We start from the raw sequence: 17,452 nt of genomic DNA, 5'->3' as shown, positions 1-17,452 counted from the left end.
TGGACTAGATGGCCTTTAGTGGTCCCTTCCAACCCAAACTATTCTATGATTCTATGACCTCTTGAAGCAGGGATGGAGATGAGACCCCGCCTCCTCTCAGTCCCTCTGCAGACTGGACAGGGCTGGTCCTGGCTTTGGACTAGGCTTGACAGTGCATCAGCAAATGGTTCAGTCACAGGGAACATGAAAATTTAGGCATGACCAAGCTCTGCTGTCCCAAACATGGGTTGAATGAAGGGGCTTTGCCCAGGAAGACCCTTCCCCTCTCCTGTCCCCCAGGGCTAGGCAGGGGTGTCACACTGCCTGTTGCTTGTCTCACAGCCTCTCCCGCCTGCATTGGGCTGGTTCTACCTGCTGGAGCTCTCCTTCTACTGCTCGCTGGTGGCCACACTGCCCTTTGATGTGAAGAGGAAGGTGAGTGACAACAACAGAACTGCAACCTGCTGGCTTGGTCTGCCCCCACCATGAGGCTCTCCCCTCTCGCTGTCAGCTCCCCGGGGGTGCAAAGGACAAGGCACACATGCTGCGAAGACCCATGAGCACCTGAGCTCCCTGCAGCTCTCATATCCCACCATTGCACCTTGTCCTGGGTCCTGCACTTGTGCGGTGTGGCCTTCCTGCCTGCTAGGCCAGGGAAGTGACGGGGGCTGACATGGGGTCCCCACGCCTAGCCAAGGGACAGCCACTGGGTGAACATGGCATCATGGCCCTTCCTGGCTCTGGTTGCGGGTGCTGCCTGAACCAGAGGGCTGTGTCCTCCTGATGGGAGGGAGCTGGGCCGTTGTGATGAGGGTCCTGTAGATGCACATGTGGCTTTTGCAGCATGGGATGAGTTGACCTCCTGGGACCCACAGACCCAGCATCCACCGTTGCCCTCGCCTTGTTCTGCAGTGGAGACTGCACAGAGCTGTGCAGTTCAACTGCACAAGCTGAAGTTCAACCTCAGCTTCATTTGATTGTTTAATTTGACAATCACATCTCTCTTCAGAGACGTCATGCTTTTCCCCAGAGATAGGCTCTGCCCAGCTCTCGCAAAGCATGCTGAGGGTCCCAGGGGACCTGCAGAAACTCTGTATTAAAGTTACCAACACTGCAACAGTCTTTGTAGACAGGTTGGTTATTGGACACCTGCGATGCTTCCCGGAAGAAGCAGGAACCCACTGCCTGGCAGTGATCCTCCCTGGCCAGAGCCAGAGCCGCCCTTCCCAATACCTCCACAGAGCACTCAGGCGTCATCTCATACCCCAAAGCATTGCCTTTTTGCATGTACAGATTTGTCCATGCAGGCATGAGTCATCCAGCAAGGTCCTCTCTTTACGTAAGGCATGTGAGAAGGCATATTCCCCACGTGCAGTATCTCCAGCCTATCTGCATTGGTCCCTCTCCATGGGCAGCACAGGGAGGTTGAAGAGCTGCCTCCGTTATGGCTAGTGGATAGGACCTGCCCCCAGGGCAAGGGCAATCTACTGTCATTACAAAAAGTTCTTCAATACACAGTGGAGGGGTCTGGGAGGAAAATATGGGGTGTTAAGAAAGGAACTTTGTTAGGGCATATTGATTCCTGGAAAAATTTATAAAATTTGTCTTCTAGCATGTTTGCACCTATGTGTACTTCACTGGTATTTATCTGGGTTTCCATAAACTGGGCATAAAGGTGTTCATTCTTCCTGGGACTGTGCAGGACCTCAGAGAGCTGTAGCATGGTGGGGAGCACTGATACTTTGTGGAGGTGTTTGACATGTCCTTGTGAGGCAGCAGCATCCAGGAATAGGTGCTGCCAGGTCAAGGTAGGACTGACACACAATCTCTCTTCTCATGCTAGGACTTTAAGGAACAGATCATCCACCACATCGCCACCATCACTCTGATCTTTGTCTCCTACTGTGCCAATCTTATACGGTTTGGGATGATAATCATGCTGGTCCATGATGCCTCCGATTATATTTTAGAGGTGAGTTACCCTCACACAGAAATGCAGATCTGTGCTCGCGTCTGTGGGTAGCACTGGGAACTGTGTGCCTTACTACACGTGACGCATGTGGATGCAGTGGCCCACACAAGTGGGCCACATGTGTACTATAGTCCCAGTGCATTTAGGAAGTATCAGATTTACTGCTCTTGGGGGAAAGTAAGCAAGTGCACAGGGACTGGGACACATGCCCACAAGCCTGGTAACCCTTGCAGGATGTGGGAAATCCCTCAGACCCCTAGGAGGAGAACACAGGCAGACGGGACATATGGCAATTTGTCTCTCTACAGCTTGCCAAGATGCTCCATTACATGAAATGGAAGCAGGCCTGCGAAGCAGTCTTTATTGTTTTTGCTGTGGTTTTCATCATCTCCCGGCTTGTCGTTTTCCCGTTAATGTGAGTTACATTTTAATGTTCTCTGAACATGGGTGTTATGCACTATTTGAGCTTCTGGAGAGATGACCCTCCATGCTGAGGGGAGGAAAGGCAGGGAACAGGACACTGCAGGTGAGCTCAAAGATTAATCCAACTGGAACTGAGGAACCCAAGAAAAAAACCCAGGGTTTTAACTCTATTAATTAATTAACTATATTAATTAATCTAGAGCCACAGCCTCTACCCCTCCATTCCCACCCTCTCACTGTCTCTCCTAGGCAGGCACTGTCTCTCACCTGGGGCTGTCTCTCATGCTGTGATGAGATGCTTACATGCAGCCACAGCAGCTGACTTCTCATGAGCTATTGTGGCACTGAGAATGTTTTAGGACTGTCTTTCTCCATCCTTCTAAAGCCATCGCCACCGGTGAGGGTAATCCTTTTTCCCCTCTACTCCTCCTCAAGACCTGGTGTGACTCTTCCAGTGTGTGGCCTCCTTCTGTTGCAAGCACTGGTTCCTACAAGAGAAAGAAGGTACAGACTGCACTGGTTAGAATTTCCCAAGAATTTCTTAGCAGATTAAGAAAGGCCTGCTTAAAGCTGTATTAAGATAAAATTTATATAGAAACAATGGCATAGTAATTTAAGGTGACCCACCATCTGTTTGAAATAAAACACGAAATTCATGAGTCAGGATACTCAACTTGCTGGGAGAGTATCAGCAATGATACCTCCAGAAGCCACACACAGGCACCAGTCTTGGAGAATGGCTTTTGCCTACACGCATCTGACCACACTCCCAGCCTTTAACTATGCTGGAATTGTTCCCCTTTCTTTACCACTGCCAAGTCACCTGGAAAAAGCTGATCCCAGTTAACTTCCCAGAAACTCATTCCACAACACTTGCATTATAGTCTAAGGCTTCTGTTTTCTTTCAAAACCAAACATTTCATTTATTACACCCAGAAGAATTTTTAAAATGGGGCATGTTATACACACATAGGAGCAAGTCTGAATTGCTGTCCTCTGTTCCTGCCCTGGCTCTATACCAGCACTGAAGATGCTGAGTTTTGAATTTTGGTCCTGCTGCCATTTAGTTTGGACGCCTGTGAGGCTGACTTTGCATAACAAGTCCCAGATTCTGGTGGTGAAATGGCTCCCTTAGAGAGAAAAGCAACAAAAACTTGAGGCAACTTTCCTGAGAAAGAAACTAGCATAACCATGACTTCAGTTGTCTCCACTGCAAAAATTCAAGCCCCAATATCTCAACCTGCTGTATCATAACATAAGGACAAAGAAGGTAACAGATGTCCCAGGTCAGACCAAGGGTCTATCTACATCAGTACCTGTCTGCATCAGCAGCAAGAAGCAGATGTCTAGGAGGGCAAGAGCAGAGCAAATACACACTATATCCAACAATGTTTCCCAGCTTCCAATATGTCTTAGATTTCATGTCTTAGATATAACTTGCAGAGGAGGACACATACCAGTGTTCATCATTTCTCTCCTGCGCTGAACTGCTCTCTCTGTTCTGTCTGCTCTCTGTTTCCAAACCAGTGCTTTCCTCCTTTCTGTCCCCGTCACCGATGATACAGTTTGTGACTTCTGCCAAAAATAATGCCCTGCCCAATTGCTCATCTGTACCCTCAACTCTTCCCTAACTTCAGTTAAAAAAATCATTTATAATCTTTTTATTTAAGTGCCAGTGGCCAGGTCCTGTTATGATTTGATTTTTGTCCATTGCTCCTCTTGAGATTTATTTTAGGAGAAACGCTGCCAGTTCCTGCTTCTTCTGGGAAGCATTGCAGGTTTCCAATAACCAGACTGCAAAGACCATCGCATTGTTGGTGATTTTAATACAGAGTTTCTGTAGGTCTTCTGGGACCTGGGACATGCTTTGCGAGAGCTGGGTAGTGTGTGAAGCCTGATGGTGCAGTCCTAGCACAGTTCAGCTCTGCCCTGGGGACACAGGAGCCAAGTAGTTGCCCAGAAAGACGCTTGACCCTTGTAAGTGTGAAGGTATTTGGCCTGCTTCAGTCTTGTGTCTTCTGATTTGTCTCTCCCTCTCTCTTTCCCACAGCACATACTATTACTTTGTGACAAAATTTCAGTTGTTCCTCATAAGCTGTCTGATAAACACTTTCCTGATGATCCTGCAGTTGTTACACATTTTCTGGTCCTATCTAATCATCCAGATGATCTTCAGTGTCATCCTCCATGGTGCGGTATGAAAAATCTTTGTCTCCTCTGTGCCACCACTACTCATGAGAGACTATGAGATCCAGGCTGGCTCCTGCATGCCTGCAGGGAAAGGGGTGGGAGAAATGGGACTACCCAACAAACAGCCCGAGAGCTTCTTAAGTCACATGTTGGGAGTTGTGTGAATACCTTTGCTCACGGAGATCAGAGCAGCAGCTCACTTGTAGTTTGCAGCTGTGTCCTAGTGACATGGGAGCCATCCATGGTCCTTTCTCCTCACTGCCTAGCAGCTTCTCAGTATGTGGTTTTGGGAGAATTGGACATACCAACAGGTTCTTAAGTGGAGTAAGGAAGGAGCAATCAGGTAAGCCTGGTAGATAGCATACTGTGTATTTGTACCTCTGAGTTTTGGGTGCATTCCACAGGCTTTTGATGCATGCCAAAAGTTTGTATAGGGATCATTGGAAGAAACCTTGTCATCAGAGATGCCAGTTCCATGGCCTGCCTTGCTAATGTAAGCAGATGGCATCTTGGTAGCCTCTGAGTAGATTTGCAAAGGCTTTGAGGATCTGTGGCCAGAAAAAAACCCACCACAGTGTTGGTGTTATGCCTTCAGCTTACCTTGAACTACCCCTTCATTGAAGCTAACTTAAGAGAAAAAACAGTTTTTCTGGAGGAAATGATGGAGCATACTCTCAACAAGTTTGTAGATGATTGCGAAGTGAGGAGACCAGTCAATATGCTCACTGGACAAATGTGTTGACTTTCAGAGCTTTGGCAGTAACAAACTGCACAGGAAAATATGGAGAATAACTATATGTAAAATAAATACTAACTTATTTTCAGAAGGTCACATTAGAAGAACATTATTAGGGTGACAAAAAAAGGCGTTCAAAAGTTAGGTGAAACCATAACAAAGTCAACCTCCCAATGCAGGGACAATTGCAACACTGGCTTTAACATGGACATGATCACGCCTGTTATTTTTATTTTAGCTGCCAGGTTAACACACCAGTGCTGTGAATGAAAACAGGACCAGTCCCCTCTTAATATATATGATGTTATAGGTTTTGCAACTCATTCAAATTGTCTTTCTTTCCTACAGAAAAGAAAAGATGCCAGAAGTGACACTGAGGAAAGTGACAGGAGCGAAGCAGAGGATCTGGCAAAGAACAAAGAGTAACGCAGGTCTCGCTGCAAAACACCAAGAGCTGGGCAGGCTCTTAAAAGCGGGGAGGCTGAATAGGACCTAGGGGGAGACGCCAGACAGGCTAACAGATGGCTTCACAGTAGTCTGCCTGAGGCATCATCCAATGTCTAGATGCAAGTGAATTTCATTGTAGCATTTGCAGGCAGTTAAGTCACTTTAGGAGATGTTTTCTTCACTTCTTCTGTTGGGACCATTCTTTTACTACTAATCTATGATCATTTATCCAGGAAAAAAAGGTCTACCAGCCAAAGTCTCACTGTAAACAGGAGAAGAGGGGTTGAACAAGCTGCTGAAGTTACGACACCTAACCGTGGTTATCTCAAAAACCTTCCCAAAAGTTCATGAGATAATAAATTACAACTGCTGAAGATTTAACTTACTTGCAATTTCAGAAGATACCGGCAGCCATTGCCAGCCACCTCATGAAAGGATTTGCATCTGAAAGACACCAGCTTAAGTGGCAAATAAGTTTTCAGTTGTATAGTATAAAATGGTCAGGCTTTGGGGAAGGATAAACCATTTCTGCAAATAAGGCCTGGCCAACTGATACAAGCTGGTTTGCTGTATGAATTATACAAAATAGCTCATGTATCTAAAAGATTTTGCTAACTGAATGTCTATGCAGGGAGAAGGCTCCTAAAATTGAAAACAACTGCACACTTTTCCACCAGAAATTATAATTTAGTCTAAATGGAAACTTTCCACAGGGATGTATTAATTCTGTTGAGGTTTCATTTTCAAAATTGGAAAATAAGTGTTACAATATTAACATTTTAATGGGATAGTTTAGGGGTTTGATGACTTTTCACCTTGTAATATGTTGTATCTGATGTCATTTTCAGAATTTATAGTAGACCATAAAATTTAAAGTCAATGTAAAAATGAATTACACCTAAACCAAAGAGTCTGTTTTACCTAGATTTTACATGATGCAGAAGTTTTTTAGAATATCAAATCTTATGCCAGTAGGAAAATCTTCTTAGAAACTTGCTGGAGGTCTGACATCACTGCTAACTCAAAGGCTCAGAAAATGCAGAGGACAGATAAACCTACATATGTATGTCTGTAAACAATATACAGAAACCTGCAAACACTGTCTTTAAAACATGTTTTCTACTCAGGCTTTGAGTATGCTTCCAAGGGGTCTGACATATTTTACGCAAATACTAGGGGAAACTGTTTCTGAGAAATGCGAAGAGGTGGAGAATGAAGGATGGTGTAACTAGAACACACTGTTGTGAAGAACCATCTCCCACATCTGATCTATGCAAGTCAAAATATAAAGTCAAGAAAGATGTGCGAAAGGCAGAAGGAACTGAGCCAGCATCCCCTTAAAGGATTTTGACATTCAGATCTGCAGGAAGCAAGGCAGCCAGCCACTTATCTCCGTGGGACGCCAGCCTTGAGAAGGATGTCACCTAGCCCCGACTAGCTATACTTTGCTGGGAGTGCAAGACCCTTCATTAGGATACCTGGTGTAAGGGTTTGCCCAGGAATTATTTCACCCTGTCCATCGAGGATGAAGCTTTCTTTTAAAGCCCCAAATGATACATACAGGAGAGTATCAGCTTTTAAAAGATTTATATAGTCTCCAGGGCACAAGAGTACAACTGGTCATCGGACTCAAAGAACAAGCCCAGCGTTTCATTGCTGCCAGCCTCATCATGGGGGAAGCACCAACTCCGCTCTCAGCTCACGCAGCTGGCAATGCCACAGCCTGGCTGGAGGCTGATAGATGGACTAGAGCCAAGGAGTGGAAGCCAGCCTGGATTGAGAGGGCTCCACATTTGCAGGCCTGGGTAGAGTAGCTCCTGCCATCCTGACACAGTTCTCACAGTGGCAAGGTTGCTTTTAACCAACTCCTCTTGGTGTTTAAGGCCTCTCCCATTCTCTGGAGATGATAATCATTCAGCTCAGGAATTCTCTTACGTACATTTTCCTTTCAATGCTGCTGTATCACATCAAAGAACAGACTCTGCTAACATAGATGACAGTAATGCTTGTAGTGCAACCTCCCAGGTTGGTGCTGTTGCACTCTCCCCTTCTTGTCCAGTCAAGCAGACCCACATGGCAGCCATTCTCAGCTGCTCCATCCTTGGGAGGACTGAGTGCCCTTGGAGATCTATCCCCTACTGCTGTGCTAAGTCCATAGTCCTGCCCATCAAACCCTCTTCCTCATACACAGTCTTCAATTAAGGCCACGTGCAGGTCCCTGCTACTTGCACCCTCATTTCAGCGCTTTGGGATGGGGATTTTTATTCTGGGTCTGCACAGCAGTGAGCTAAAGGGGACTAATGAAACTGAAGCAAGACTCTTAAGTGTCCCAGTTTGCAAATGGTTATCACATACCTGAATGCATAAATCCAGAATAGCCTCCCTCCTTCTGTGGTGCTCTCCAGCCTGGAATAAAGGTAATTTTAGCCATAATTACATAACCTGGGAAACTTGCTTATTTCAGGCTAAAACGATACTGATACTGGGTACGGCTTGACTGCAGTGGCATTTGATTTGTTATTTTCTTCCTTCAATATCTTCTAATGACTTTCCTGTCTCTCCCAGCTGTTCAAAGGACAGAGAGCCACAGAGGTTAAGGGTCAGAGCAGCCCTTTATTTAGCATCAACCCTGAGGAGTTTATGCACCATAACAACGCTGACCACCATTTCCAGTAATGACCTGCAACCTTTGTGTAGACACAAAGGTTTCACTGGCTTTTGCTTCAAGTTCATTTGCCAGGTAGAAAAAAAAAAGACAAAGTTACCAAGGAACAGATCTATTTTCAAAATTAAAATATTTCACAGACCAAACCTGACACAATTTAACTCCCATCAGCTGTAAAGCACATGACTTTCTTTTTCGGTTATGCTGGATCTGGCATCACTCATGCCCGCGTATCAAATCTTCGCACAGAGGCACACCCATGAATAGGAAGGGGGCAAGGGAGTTTGTTATCTATGACCTGGCACATGTCAATGTAGGGATCAAAGAGGACTACAATGGGGAGGACACTGTTCCCCTTCCTCTGTCCAAGGAGATAAATTCGTCCATTCACAGTGCTGCATCCCATGAAGAACTTCTGGGTCAAGCATTCCTCATCCACCTGGGTCCATTCATCTGTCTCCACATCAAATCGAAAAGCTCCCCCTCCTATGGTGTACAGGGCACCATTCAGTGATGTGATGCAGAGGTCATACCTAGGAGGGAAGAAACCCTTGATCAGAATCAATAGAAAGATCTGGTCCCTGAAATACTCAGTGCGACTTTGGTCCTCATATCAAGAGTCCCATTTAAACAGAGAATCTCAAAAGTGTTGGTGGGACAGGACTTCTGGATTTCTCCAGTCCAACCTCTTCTTGGAGCAGGACCAACACTAGAACCTTTCTTCTGCTGCCAGGTCACAGAAGATTATTTCTTACCTTGGAAGCGGGGAGAATGAGATGACATCCCAGCTGTCCGTCTCTGTGTTCAGCCTTTGCACTCCATCATATACATGTCCATTTTCATCCAGGCCACAGACCACATAGATCCTGGTTCCCACACTGACCGCATCTCCTCTCTCCACAGGTTGAGCCATAGGACTCATGCTTTCCCACTCTGACTCCATCAAAGCCATGCGCTCCACTGCTGGGACTATCCCTTCATCTGTGCTCCCTCCAAGTACATACAGGTAGAGCCCTGCTCCTACTGCACAATGGCTATTGCGGGACTTCTTCATGGCAGGCCCTTCCAGCCAGCTATTGTCCAAGCAATTGTAGATAAGCACCCAATCCACACTATACCACACAAACTCATCCCGGAAATATCCTCCTGTCACAAAAAGGAAGCTCCCTGGAAAGACAGCAGAGAAAAGTATCGGTTACATGAAGGCTGAAAATTGCTCCTGAGATCTAGGGTTCTCATTTCTCCCTGGGTGAAATGAGGTGCAAGATGAGCAGAGAAAATCACTGCTCTTTGTATCAGTTTGCAGTATTTGATTCCTCATCTGCACAAATATGCTGGGCCTACAGGATGCAGTAAGTCCTTCCAAGTCTGCTCCCACTCTTGAACAGAATCATGGAAACACTGGTTGGAAAGAACCTCTGGGGATCTCATGTCCGAACTCCCACTTGAAATGGGACTATCACCAACACTGAATAAGGGAAGCCATAGTATTGAGCTGTCTTTAAAGTCTCCAAGCATGAAGATTTCACAACATCCATGGGTTAAGTTTAACTTAACAGCAACTATAAATTAGAAGTCACCATCTGTCAAAACAACAATGAAAGAGGCGGCCAAAAAAATATGCTACTTAAAGTTAAGTCATTATACTCACTCCAGATAAAGCTAATGTAAGGAGTTCAATAGTTGCTGCTATATGAAAAGAAATATTCAGCCTTGTCTAACATTCTCCCAGGACTAAGGAAAACAAAACCATTCTTTGAACGAATATGAACGCAAATATGAATGAGGTTTTAGCAACACTGAACAATGCAGTTTTACAGGAGAAGCAGCTGAACTCCCTGCATTTGGGTCTCTAAGCCTCAGCTTCTGTTTGCATTTGCTCAGTCCCACTTCTTTGTAAGTTACCTACTGCTGCCACTGCATATTGGGTGAGGTTCCTGCGCTGCAGTGGAGAACAAGCCTGCCAGGTCCCTGTTTTAGGCTGAAAGAGAAATAATTCTTGCTGTTCCTTGTCATGCTTTCCTCCCAGGACATATAAGGTGTCATAACTCCGACCAGCATAAGGACACAGTTCCGTATTTTGCCAGCTGGGTGGAGGACAGCTGTCTAACTTCTTTATTAATCTGGAAAAGGTATCTGTCTCTCCAAGGCGCTTGCTGCGTTTCACCAAGATATCGAGGAAGGACAAACTCAGAAAAGCGACCCTGACTTCGCCCACCAAATCCAGAAAGTCTTCCTCTCTCGTTGCTGGGTCCTCTGTTATCCACCTCATAATACTGTCAAAAACCACATCTTCTCGCGAAACGAAGAGGTCATCGCTTTTCAGGAGCTGCATCAGCATTTCTTTGGGTAGTGCCTTAAATTCTTCCTGGCACATCACATCCCCCCAGTGAGTGAGCGCCACGTTCATAGCAGATGCGTACAGCTCTATAAAGGCAAACTGCTGTGAGTAGGTCATCAGGCCCAGGCAGTTGGAAACATGCAGCTCTCTCTCCAGAAATTTCTCACACAAAAGTTTCACTCTGTCAAACTGAAAAAAATCAGCCGTTTCCAGTAAGCTGGTCACATTTTCTTGACCTATAAGCACTTGGGCTGTGTGAGTGAACTCAAGTAGTGTCTGAAAAGGCACTGCATCAATCCCTCTGATCACTATGTGGTGTTCAGAGCTCTCTCTTGCCCCCCCAAAAAACATGGCTTCAAAATAACGACTGTGTATTGAAAGTACCCTACGGCTGACCTGAAAGAGTCTCTCTCCAACCTCAAGAATTGTGTCTGCAATCATTTCTGTCTGAGGTCCCAGCTCCTCTGGTTCTTGTGCAGACTCCATGCTTGTTGACTGCCAGGCAGTTAAAATTAACTCAGCCCTTATGCAGTCTTTACTCATGTGCAGTCTCTGGAAACATTATCCCCCTAGCCAGGATAAATACAAGATAAGCCAATCTTGTCCTAAAAATAGAATATGTTTTCTACCCTCCTGCTTTGCTTTTCAGTCTTTCCTGCTGCTTTCAGAGCAGCAATAGTAGGAGAGCTGTATAACCAAAAAACACAGATTTAATTGGCATCTACCTTAGCCAGGTAAGACCACAGCAAATCAGGGGAGCTGTTAGCCAAGCAAAGAGCCTGGACTACAAGGAGGAAAGAGGATGAACAACCAAAACCTTCCTAAGCACTGACTAAATATCAGGAATTTGTAGAAGAACATTGAACCCATTTGGAAAAGAGTACTCGTTACAATACTTTTCACTTCTGCGAATCAAGAACATAGGAAAGCTTGACTTCCTGGGGAAAAAACACTGATTTCCCCAAAGCCACATTCTTCATCAGTTCAGGTTGAATATCAAATTCCAGATTGCTTGCAGTATTTAGTATATATTTAACTTTATACTTTAGTAAGAGATGGGGGGAAGGAATGAGCCCCCATTCAAACCCAGATGGCTGTCACATACTCGGTCATCCTCAATCTCAATGCACTAAATAAATATAGTCATAGTACAAGCACCAGTTCACTGATTCCACACAGTGAATTTTTCCAAAGTGTTAAAACCAAGATATTAAGTGGAGAGATTTGCATAGTGACCTTGAACTAGTGCCCCTTTTCCCAAAGAGCCCATCCCAGCAAGACTCAATCCCATTTCTCGGTGGAGTTCAGCAAGCAGAACAGTGCTATCTGGATCAAGAGCACCTTTTTTCCCTGGAGGTTCCCTCCTGCATTTCTGGAAGAGGCTTCTGCAAAACTGCTGTTACAAATGGTTTTATAGTCACATTTAGGAATTAATGCAATAGAAAAGCATATACACATTTAAAATTCAGCTATCATTTTCATATTCTTATTTTCAGGTACTTGACTCCCAAATTCAACCCACAAGTCTGCACTGCAGAAAAGGACAGCCACGTATCTTGCAATGAAGACTGAGCAATCTATTAAATAAGCAGGAAATGCTGGAAACATGCCCCTCTCCAGAGTTTATGCACTTGACACATGACTTCAGGCAGATGTCTCTGTACCCTCTGCATCTAGAGCCTGGAATCAACTCGAGAACTTCAGCAGGTCTGTTTCTGACACTACACTCAGAAAACAAGAGTACGGAGATGGTGCAGCATGTTATTGGTATCAACAACCAGCAATCTCTCCCCCACCTAAGGGACAGTTCAAGACTCTACTCAGGCTGATGGTGAGCAAATTCTGCTCCAAACACTCTAAATAAGGAGTCTCTTTTGAATTGTGCAATTGCATGAAGAACAAGTTTTGTAGTGTTAGAAAAAAAAAAAATGTTGGAAGGAGCATGACCCTACAGACAGCTCTGTGAAGCACTCAAAGAATGAACCCCTAGGAGCACTCAAGTTTACACAGGCAATATGCCACACAAGACAACTGGTCCCTAGTTTCATAGCCTCCTGGAAAAGTCAGATACACTGAACTGGAATTTATTTACTTCAGGTTCCCACCCATTTCATAGCTGACCCAGGAAAGGCTATGAATGGGAGTACAGTGCTGTTGCCAAAACAAACAGCCAATACAACCTGTCCTTGGCATGTTTTCTTGACAACCTCTAGGAACAAGACTGCTGCCACCAAAACAATTTACTCTGCCACAGCCTCCTCATAAAGGGTCCTCAGGAAATCAGGTGGCAGAAGCAGGTCACATACAGCCTATGGGCACATATCCTCTACTAGACAGTCTTTAAAATGCCCAACAGAAATGCACGTGTCCCAGAAAAGGACCAGATGCTCTCAGTCATTTCTCATGCATTTCCTGTCTTAAGAGTGGATACACGGCTTCTGATCCGGTCCCTCCTGATTTTGCTGTGTTTACGCACCTCCTGAACAAATTTCATTTAGATTTACAACTGTGGAGAATTGTAATGTCAGCTGTAGAGCACTTTTTCAGACTAACAACCAGACATTTAGGAACAGATTAATTCATATTTATTCACTCAAAACTCCTCAAATCTTGCTATTTCTGCAGTATAAAAGAAATAAAAATTTTTACTTACAAATCAAGTTATAACAAGCAGAACCACAAGCGGATAGCTACAATATAAAAATATGCAGTATTTCCTGACACTGCCTACAATTGAACATTAGATTCTTAAATATTCTTCCCCTAAAATTCCAAGTATTGAATAGATTCTTCCGTAAGGTTCATGTCACTCAGCCAAGAATCATCCTAGAAGTTAGTCCAGTCCTTCTGTAGAAATGTGGGAGCCTTCCGATACACAGATCACAGTGCACGAGATCTGGAACAAGTGCTAGAGAAGATCTTCTTAGCTGTATAGCTTGTACAGGTGATGACAAGGTACTATACAAGGAAAGTAACTTTCCTGCATGCACTGGAGCAAGCAGGCAAGAGAGACTGAACTCAACAGCAGGAAGACTACAACACAATGCTTCCCAGCTGAGTACTGATATCTAAGAGGAAGAAAAACATGTTCTAATGTATTTAGGCTTTAGATTAAATACATTTTTAATGTATTTAAAAATGTAAATAATATAACCAATATTCAGGGCATTCTTTACTAATTTTATGTGGTTGTTTCAAAACTCACAAGATCAAGAGGGTCTCAGAAAATTCCATGACAATATATTCTCTCCTGTCAGCTCTAAACACATTTTTGTGGGGGGGGGGGGGAGGGTGGTGGTGGTGGTAATCAAAAGTTACTTCTTACATACCATGCCCCATCCTCTCATCATTTATGGAAAGCCACAAAAATAAAAGTTGACCATTCTTTCACACTAACAAATACACATTCAATCTCCTCCTCCAAAACAGGAAGCTTCTCACACAATGATAGTTTTCTCCGATGATTTGCACCCTTGAAGTCTTCAGAGACAATCCAAAGAAAGCATCAGCCATCTTGCTGCTGAATGAAAGGGTTTGGAATAGCTTCCATTCCATCCTGTGGACAAATAAGAACCACAGAAGTCCCTCTGCAGACCACAAGTCCCAGCTGACGTGTGTCTTCTGTTAATTTGTATTGATCATCTGGATCTGAAAAGCAGAGATCCAGCGTTACAAAGGCAACATAGGGAAAAGAAACCAAATTCCATCAACTTCAAAAGGCACAGACATACGGGTTTTTTCCAGGCATCTCTGCATTGTTTTATTGAACACATGGACTATAAAAGTGATGCAGCAGTAATATCTGATGTCTTCAAGACATTACTGGTTTACTTATTTTCAAAGTAGCACATGCCACAGCGAGCAATAAAGAACTTTGCTTTGTATGCAAAGCAGAAAACATACCTTTTAAAGAATTCAAAGGCCCTTTCATTCATCTAAACAAAGGCATACATACAAGTGATTAAAAAAGCTCCTGATCCCACTTCAAATGTCATTATAGATAAACATTTTGGGATCAATGCAAATCAGAAAAAGACCCTGACTTCAGAATGCACTAAGTACAGAATGCACTGGTCCATTCCCAGACCAAGCCAAACAAGGCTGTGGATGGGGACAGACAGACAAACACTTAACACAGCCAATTCTACCCTCCTTGAGATGTCAATATATTCAATAAAAATGCACTACATATCTTTTAAAACTCCCTTCTAAGAGCAAAATTAAAGGTTCAGGTGCTTCCTTGTAAGCAGGCAAGAGAATAGTCTTCAAAAACACTGTCCTATCATATGATAAATTTTATTTCAGAGAGGAGAAAGGGAAATGGGAGTATTTATCCTTGGATGGGAAAAAGAAACAAATAAAAAGAAAAAACCCTACACCTCTATTAGCTCTGAGAAGCTATAGAAGGCTTTAGTTCCACAGAAATGTGAAGACTGCATTTACAATAGAGTTTAAGACAGTAAGATACTAGTTCTTGCTGAGAAGCTTTTCCTGCTCTGAGCAAACCAGCAACCGTCCAGCAGTACAAATAAAGGCAAAGGCAACTGCCTTATCTGAAGAGACACACTACTTTTATTCAAGCTTTAGAGGACAAGAACGCCAAATGAGTTATAGAGGAGCTCAAACAAGAACTACCAAGAATGTTCTACCACAGGGAATGCGCCTAATCTAACTTCTCCTATCTTATCCCTTTCTTTACAACTTAGTTATCACAAACATGTCTCAGTTCGGATGATGATGTCAACCTGCAGTTTCTGGTTATTCACTCAGAGCTGTAAGATTTCTGTGAAGAAAATTATTCGGGGGGGGGGGGGGAAGCTTTACACAGATAGCATATTACTTACCTCGCATATATTCAATGGTACCATCAAGCACAAGGTTCAGAAGAGGGTCAAATCCTTTCAAGACACCACTTGCTATTGAAGACCACACACAAAACAATGATTAGAGACCAAAACCAGTTATACAGCAACACAAGATTGCGTGAAGGACACATTCAGTTCTCCAGCTCTGTTCCCTCCTTCAAGCAAGGCTATCAAGCAAATGAGACCAGAGGTATTAAAGTGTCCTCTTTATCAACACACAAATGCACAAGAATCCAGTTTGTGTTGTGCCAACTAAAACTTACAGGTTTTTCAACCAATTCTTCAAAATGCTCTTCAAGACACTACCATTTTTGTTTTCAGCCAATTTCAGGGGCCTTTTAAGAATACTTTAGCATAACAAAACAATAGAAGTCACACCACAAAAAAACCCACACCCAAAACCAAATAAATACCCTTAGTGAAGGGGTATGGCAAAAAAATAAGGCAAGACTGTAATATTTTGAAGTGTTTTCCTCAGAAAACCCATCTTCCAGGTGCCCTCCTGGAACATAACCTCTTTAGCATAAGCACTGCCTTCACTGGAATGCACTGCAGACAGACAACCACTTTGTCCTAAAACAGAACATGATTCCACAAAACTGGTCACTAAATAAATTGCAAGACCACACAGAATCATTCCCCAGTTTGAAAAATACTTGTTGATTACCAGCATTACTATCATTGCTAACAGCCCAAATCAAAGGGGCTGTTAAATCAAAGACTTTTACAATCCCAGGTGTTACATGAAGATCATAAAGGAACTTGGCATGAATTTTTTTGAGAAAAAAAATCTAAACCAATAAATTCAATGGAATTGGCAAGTGCCCAAAAACTACAAAAAAATAACCCCAAGCCCACATTTATCAGTAAGGAGTCCAAGTAACTTCCAAAACCTCATAAGCATCTGGTCCCAGTGGAGTTTTAAAAAGAGATTTTTAAAAGCAAACCGAGTTTGCTTTAGCAAAAGCTTCTGCCGAGCACCTCCCACGCAGCATGCTGTTAACTTTCCGACAAACAAGTGGTCTGCAGGTGGCACTACCAGCAGCGTCGGGAGGGATAGCTGCGGATACGGCAAGGGAGCAAGTAAGGGGAAGAAACGACGACGTAGGAGCCTCGAAAGTGATGAAAAGACACGGTGAAATATATTGAAACAATCTATGAACTCCAGGCGCATTTAGCATGCTAAGAGATGAAAGGTTTGACAGGTGTATTAATCGTAGCACCCATAAATGCTTCTTTGCTGCTTTAAGTTCACCCTTGTAATGTGAAAAAACTGCCAAAATAAACAGGAAAGTCGAAGACAACTAATAAAAGAAGATGAAAGAAAGGTGCACGGATGAAACATAAACTTGCAGCCAGGAGATTAATGGAGATAAGCTCCACGCCGGTAACGGCAAACAGCAACGAATACCAGCACCCTCTGTTCATCGTCTTTCCCTGAACGCAAGCGACGCGACCCACGGGGGACAAAAGCCGACGAGCACGGAGCGAGGAGGAGAAACGCCCGAAGGCAAAGCAGGCTCCACGCTGCAGAGGCGCACGCCTCAGCGCCGGGCCGGGGCTCACCTTCTCTCCCGCCTTGGAACTTCACTCGGATTGTTTTGTCGATGTATTTGGAGAGGTCCAAAATACTCTCCTTCTTCTTCTTCTCCTTATCCTGAAGGAGAGGAGCACAGGCAACCTGAACTAAACAGAACCCGCCCCACCCCGCCCTTCCCCCCGGTCACACGTACACTCCGTAACGCTTCTTTTCATTGCGCTATTTGTAACGCGGCTACGGAAACCGCCCCGAGGCAGAGCTCCACGCCAAGGAAGAGCAAGGGGACAGGGCGGG

The 17,452-nt window shown here is 44.2% G+C and overlaps 3 protein-coding genes and 1 long non-coding RNA gene across 4 annotated transcripts in view; 1 reads left to right on the top strand and 3 right to left on the bottom strand.

The window, feature by feature from the left end:
- LOC103916058 (ceramide synthase 4-like) overlaps window positions 1-2,380 on the top strand; it is a 9,808-nt gene extending 7,428 nt beyond the window's left edge. Inside the window, exons 6-8 of the mRNA XM_009323002.1 lie at window positions 322-414; window positions 1,823-1,951; window positions 2,260-2,380. Coding sequence (XP_009321277.1) covers window positions 322-414; window positions 1,823-1,951; window positions 2,260-2,370 — 333 coding nt within the window. The 3' untranslated portion in view covers window positions 2,371-2,380. The remainder of the gene's footprint in view (window positions 1-321; window positions 415-1,822; window positions 1,952-2,259) is intronic.
- Window positions 2,381-2,489: 109 nt separating this feature from the next.
- Window positions 2,490-8,170, bottom strand: LOC103916059. The gene is made up of 3 exons (XR_663564.1): window positions 8,103-8,170; window positions 2,642-2,862; window positions 2,490-2,505 (listed from the first exon to the last, which is right to left on the bottom strand). It is a non-coding gene; the product is annotated as an uncharacterized LOC103916059 (long non-coding RNA).
- Window positions 8,171-8,340: 170 nt separating this feature from the next.
- On the bottom strand, window positions 8,341-11,301 carry LOC103916057 (kelch-like protein 23). The gene is made up of 3 exons (XM_009323001.1): window positions 10,318-11,301; window positions 9,168-9,579; window positions 8,341-8,945 (listed from the first exon to the last, which is right to left on the bottom strand). The coding sequence occupies exons 1-3, from the start codon at window positions 11,294-11,296 to the stop codon at window positions 8,633-8,635; spliced, it is 1,704 nt and encodes a 567-aa protein (XP_009321276.1). The 5' UTR covers window positions 11,297-11,301; the 3' UTR covers window positions 8,341-8,632.
- Window positions 11,302-13,320: 2,019 nt separating this feature from the next.
- LSM7 (LSM7 homolog, U6 small nuclear RNA associated (S. cerevisiae)) overlaps window positions 13,321-17,452 on the bottom strand; it is a 13,705-nt gene continuing 9,573 nt past the window's right edge. Inside the window, exons 2-4 of the mRNA XM_009323028.1 lie at window positions 17,185-17,275; window positions 15,598-15,669; window positions 13,321-14,401 (exon numbers count right to left, since the gene is read on the bottom strand). Coding sequence (XP_009321303.1) covers window positions 14,259-14,401; window positions 15,598-15,669; window positions 17,185-17,275 — 306 coding nt within the window. The 3' untranslated portion in view covers window positions 13,321-14,258. The remainder of the gene's footprint in view (window positions 14,402-15,597; window positions 15,670-17,184; window positions 17,276-17,452) is intronic.

This window comes from Pygoscelis adeliae, unplaced genomic scaffold (assembly GCF_000699105.1).
Source record: "Pygoscelis adeliae isolate BGI_AS28 unplaced genomic scaffold, ASM69910v1 Scaffold284, whole genome shotgun sequence".
Taxonomy (NCBI): Eukaryota; Metazoa; Chordata; class Aves; order Sphenisciformes; family Spheniscidae; genus Pygoscelis; species Pygoscelis adeliae.
The sequence above is the reverse complement of the archived record's forward strand: the minus strand, read 5'-3'. Positions and strand labels throughout refer to the sequence as shown.

What these genes read in the sequence shown, in the direction of transcription:
- LOC103916057 (XM_009323001.1), bottom strand. Translation starts at nt 11,296, where the DNA reads ATGAGTAAAGACTGCATAAGGGCTGAGTTAATTTTAACTGCCTGGCAG. An exon ending in ATATGCAGTGGCAGCAGTAG is followed by an intron (nt 9,580 to 10,317) that starts GTAACTTACAAA and finishes CTGTCTTTCCAG; the next exon opens with GGAGCTTCCTTTTTGTGACA. An exon ending in TCATTCTCCCCGCTTCCAAG is followed by an intron (nt 8,946 to 9,167) that starts GTAAGAAATAAT and finishes CTTCCCTCCTAG; the next exon opens with GTATGACCTCTGCATCACAT.